The 5,000-nt window shown below is 40.0% G+C and overlaps 1 protein-coding gene across 2 annotated transcripts in view; it reads left to right on the forward strand.

Moving 5' to 3' along the window:
* Nucleotides 1-1,254: 1,254 nt before the first annotated feature.
* The window catches only part of Alcam (activated leukocyte cell adhesion molecule), a 194,887-nt gene continuing 191,141 nt past the window's right edge, over nt 1,255-5,000 (forward strand). For both annotated transcript variants that reach the window (XM_033768159.1, XM_033768160.1), the window contains exon 1: nt 1,255-1,332. In XM_033768159.1, coding sequence (XP_033624050.1) covers nt 1,317-1,332 — 16 coding nt within the window. In that variant the 5' untranslated portion in view covers nt 1,255-1,316. The remainder of the gene's footprint in view (nt 1,333-5,000) is intronic.

Raw genomic sequence — 5,000 nt, forward strand, 5'->3', positions numbered from 1 at the left:
TGGGCGCGGACCTGGCGGGCTCAGCCACCCGAGCCGCGCGTTCCGGCTTCGCTGCTGGGCTCAAGTTTGGGCAGCGAGGAGCGCGGGCACCTGGTAAATCTCCAGGAACTTTGGGTGAGGCCGGGCTGGGGCGCGGAAGCTCTCGCAAGGTCTGTCCGAGCCCCCGTCCCGGTCCCTGCGGCTCCTCCCTCCCCGCGAGCCCTTCGGTCGTTGGGAATTAGGGTCCACGGCCCTGCGCCCCCGGCCAGTTTTCCTTTCGTTTAGCTCTCGGCTGAAATGAGTACTAGCACCGTTCCGTAATAAATCCCCTAGAACTTCCCCTTGGTGTGAGGTGAAGGGGCGGAAGGAGTGGGGGAGAAGGAAAGGACTTCAGTCAGGCCATTAAAAAAAAAAAAATCCTAAGGCTTGCGCTGTTGTTCCATTGTCTGGGTGGGTAGCCAGTGCCGGGGTGACCGCTGGCAAAAAATGTGGCCTGAACTGGAATTAGCAGCCAGCTTTGTGAGATCTTCTGAGGGGGTTGTACATCTCCGGGACCTGTGATGGAGTCTCAGCCCAGTTTTACATGGAGCATTAGAAGAAGAAAAAAAAAAAAAAAGAAGAAAGAAAAGAAAACAAGCAAAAATCCTCAACAACTAGAATATCTCGCAGGGAATCCCTTTCCTCTCCCTCGGGGACGTTCCCCGACCCCGGCATCGTCAGGCCCGCCAGGCAGCGGACAGGAGCTTGTCCGCGCTCACACGCGCTTGACTGAGCAGCAGGTTCATTTCTTCGCTGGTCTTGAGGATTTTTCTTCCCCTTTGGAGTTTTGATTGCTACCCCTTCGTAGAGAGTTGCTAAACTACTTTGTGCTCTGTTGGTTTCTGTTCGTTTTTTCCCCTTTACTTTTCTTTTTTCAAAGGAATTTTTTAAAAACTTCGTTTTCCGTCTTTTATTCTTGCGCATCCCCCTCAGTTGTTAGCAACTGTAGAGAGGTTACAAAGCCTCTGAATCTTTCCCCAGAAAGAGGGCAAAGTAAGGCTGGGGACCAAAACCGGGGGCGGGGGTGGGGGGAGATCGCAAGTGTTTAAGAACTGCTATTGCTTGTGCTGCTGCTGCTGCTGCTGCTGCTGCTGCTGCTGCTGCTGCTGCTGCTGCTGCTGCTGCTGCTGCTGCGTGTGTTCGTGTGTGTTTAGGGGGGAGGTGCCCTTTCCAGATCTGTTTATTAAAGTTATTTTTGTGGGGTGAGGTAATGAGTTCACCTGCTGGTTCTGAGAGTGAAGAAGGCGTCTCTGACAAACCCTCGGGCTCCGGGGTGGAGACCATGGAACCAGAGTTGGATGAGATTTGAAACAGGTGGGGCAGGGTGAAAACACTGGGGAAGTGGGAATGGGAGACCCTGTGGGGTCTGGCACAGTGTGGATTTCACCTTTTCACCAGCAGTGTCAGACATTCTTAAGCCTAGGTGAGAGTCCAGCTGGACAGACCAGGGTGACACAGCTTGTGAAATGTAAAGATTCGCCTCTCAGGGTTGGTTTGTAGTTTAACCCTTTCGCGACAGGGAGAGTCCCCACCCCCTCACCACGCACACACGCCCAGTTTCCTTTTTCTTGGGCTTGAACAGGAATAGGTTTTCGTTTCGCCAGAGGACAGATCGCCACTCCCCGACACACGACACACACGTTTGACTGCCAAAGAGGAGAGCTTACGCTTTCAAACCCATTTCGTGGTGATTTGCGCCTAAGATTTGCGTGTCCAGCCTGCCGGGAGCTGTGTTTTTGGCGAGCAGGGAGCGCTCTCGCACCTCTTCAGACCACAGATGATGTTGGGGTCGCAGGGCTAAGACCCTCCGATTCGCGGTTTCCCTGAACTACTGGTCTGGCACAGCACAAACTTCTTACGCGTGTCTGGGCGTTTTGATAGGAAAGATTATGGCACAAAAGGTTCAGTGTCTCTGCTCCAGGAGCAAAACCTGGGGTGGCAAGTGCGCTTCCTTCGGAGTTCTCTGCGTAGCAGAGGGAGTTGGGGATAACTCACCAATAGCTGGCTTTATCCAGGAGCTGACTAACTTTCCCTGCTACCTCCCTTCATTTCTAGAGCATTTTTAATATATTGCGTGCATCCAGTACTAAAGACAAAAACTTGAATTTGTGAAGCTGCTACTGTAGTCATTGATATATTTTAGCTGTGCCATGCTGCCTGTTTTGAAGGTAAAGGAAGAATCAATATATATCAACTACCCAAACTGAATTCAAAGATAAAGGCAATGAAATGTGCGTTCAGCATCCGAGATAGGGGAAAAAAAAAATACCATTTTTCTCGTAGAAGAGCGTCAGCCAGTGGTGACATTTTGAATTTTTTTTAAAGGCTTTCTCACTATTTACAAGGAGGTGGGGCTTTCTTTACAGTTAACTCTTTGTTCACTGGGATCATCTGTGTGCCACCTTCTCTGGGATTTTCACGGATACAAGGTTCTTTCCATTATGTAAGCATACATCAAGATGTTTTTAATGGGATATTGTACTTGGAACATAATATATCTCATCAGGCTTTAAGGGAAACATCAACTCAAATAATGTTCCTTTTAGACTACTAATGTGGTTCTGTTAATTTAAAAACTACAAACATTTTAGTAGTCTATATTTTTTTTATTTATTTAATCCAATAGCAACTTATTTAATGGACAGCTATTTACAGTAAATTGCTTTTCTAGGCTTGGCTCAGAATCGTTAGCCACTTGAATAAGTCATTTAACCTTTTTTGAGCTTTAACTTTCTCATATAACAAAATAAAAGGGTGGATTAAGAAACTTCTCTGAGATTTCTTCCAACTCAAACATGCTTTGTTTTTAACGACTTAACGTAAAAGATCTAATTTGGTCAAGCAGCGTTACTTTCCAATAGGATTTCTCTAACAGTCTCCTGGACAAAAGTCATATAAACTGTATTGCTAGAAAAGTACTAATGGAGACCAATTGCTAATCTCTCTTTTTCTACCTTTATAAATTCACTACAGTAGTTCCTACTTACTGTTCAATTCCTTAATTGGGCTATTTAAACAAAAATTTAAAAGGACAATGGAGAAGAACTGGTCCCCCACTTTTCTGGGAAAAGTGATTTTAAAACTGAGAAAGGTTTTTAGGTCTCAAGAAAACTCTTGTGTCACCCATTCGTGCTGAAAATCTGCCTTTTCATTTTTACACTGCATATATAAATTCTAGAATAATATGTAAGTTATGATTGGTGTTATAGTGTTCATCTGACAAGGCCTGCTATGAGTACCCTATAGTTCTTTTTATAATATAGAAGAAACAGAAAATGCTAAAATTTTTCTTTTATTGTAACACCTAAAGAAATCCAAAGTATTTTGCATTACTAGTTTCCAAACTTTTTCTGACTTTTGAGAAAATTCAAGGTATCCTATCCTTTGTAATAGAAATGAGAATGCTTGTCTTTTCTTGAGTTAAGAAGTTAAAGTCAATAAAATCCCATTTTAATAGTCATAAATATTATCAAAATATTCTTTATATTAATATTCATGTGTTCAGCCATTAGATATACCATATAAGAATGTTGGGACTCTGGAAGTTATTTTTGTGCCTCTTTTCATTTTTCATTTTTAAATTAATTTTTCTGTGATATGTTCAGTTTTGATTATAATAAGATTAGTAATTTCTTTTATCAGAATTTTGAAATTTTTAGCAAAATGTGTTGTAATGATTTTATCATATTGTGAATAGAATATCCTTTTAATTTATTCCACTTATCACTCTGACCATTTTACTAAAAAAAAGCAAAATATATCTTTTCTTAATTTTCCTTTTTCTTTTCCTCCCTCAAATTTTCATGCCATTAAACCCAGATCTTTGTAAAACTGAGCACTATCTGAGGTATCAGCATTGTTTGTGTCTAATAGCAGCAATATTTTCAAATAACATTTAAAATCTTTCATAATCTCATATACCTTTTCCTGTTCTGGCACAAAATCCAACCAAAGAGTTGTAGCTCCCTAAAACTATTAATTCAGGTAGACACATGTGATTTATATCCCAAATACACGGGAGTACCATGTTGATGCAACTATGATAAAAGTATCTATGCATTTAGAAACTTAAACTCAGTTCTCAAAATGTTAATTTTATTCTTTATAATTTAGTTTTCACAAAGGCCTGTCTTATTTATAGCACCTGAACATATGTGACTTATAAGAATGAGCTAACTCATTGGAATATGAAAGAATGTTTTGTCAGGAGGTATGGGTGATAAATTTATGTTTGATTATTACTTTTGAGTTTAAGCTCATTTTACTTTCAATAAGAAGTATAAAAAGACCACCAGAATGGCAATTTATACTTTAAATAATTTTTAAAATTTAGAGCAGAATTTTCCCTTTCTTATGTAGAACAAAGTCCAAATTAAAACATATATCCTATATATAAGAAGAGGATGTTTTATATTATTAAACAAGGTTAGTTACTATAGTTATTATAGTATCCTTGCAGTGTATAAAGTGTTATCATAAACTTGGAGTTACAAATATCTTATACACCTAATTTTTCTTTTTACATGATAAAATTCATATTTTTCTTATTATTGAGTAGAATATCAAATATATTTCAGATAGAACTAGTTCCAGATGTACTATAGTGTTCAGTAATTGTTTTTTGTTAACCTATTATCATAGTCCATTATTCTAGTGGATGTTAAGAATAAAGTTAATTTTTAATGTTTTTTGTTATTTATTCAGTCAGTTCTCAATTACCCATTCCATTGAGGGAAAATCAGAGGTGTGCACAGTCCAAAACAGCTCCTAACCAAAGGATTACCTGAGTTGACTGTGTTGAGATACTTAATGAACATGCCTGTATCTGATCTAAGAATTCATGGTATTTCTACATAATGATACTAACCTAGGGGGAATATATTCACCAGAAATTATCTACCAGGACTGGGGATTTAGCTCAGTGATGCCACTGCCTGCCTCACAAGCACAAGGTCCTAAATTCAATCCCAGATACCAAAAAA

Source organism: Fukomys damarensis, unplaced genomic scaffold (assembly GCF_012274545.1).
Source record: "Fukomys damarensis isolate Sample0158 unplaced genomic scaffold, DMR_v1.0_HiC HiC_scaffold_24, whole genome shotgun sequence".
Lineage (NCBI taxonomy): Eukaryota > Metazoa > Chordata > Mammalia > Rodentia > Bathyergidae > Fukomys > Fukomys damarensis.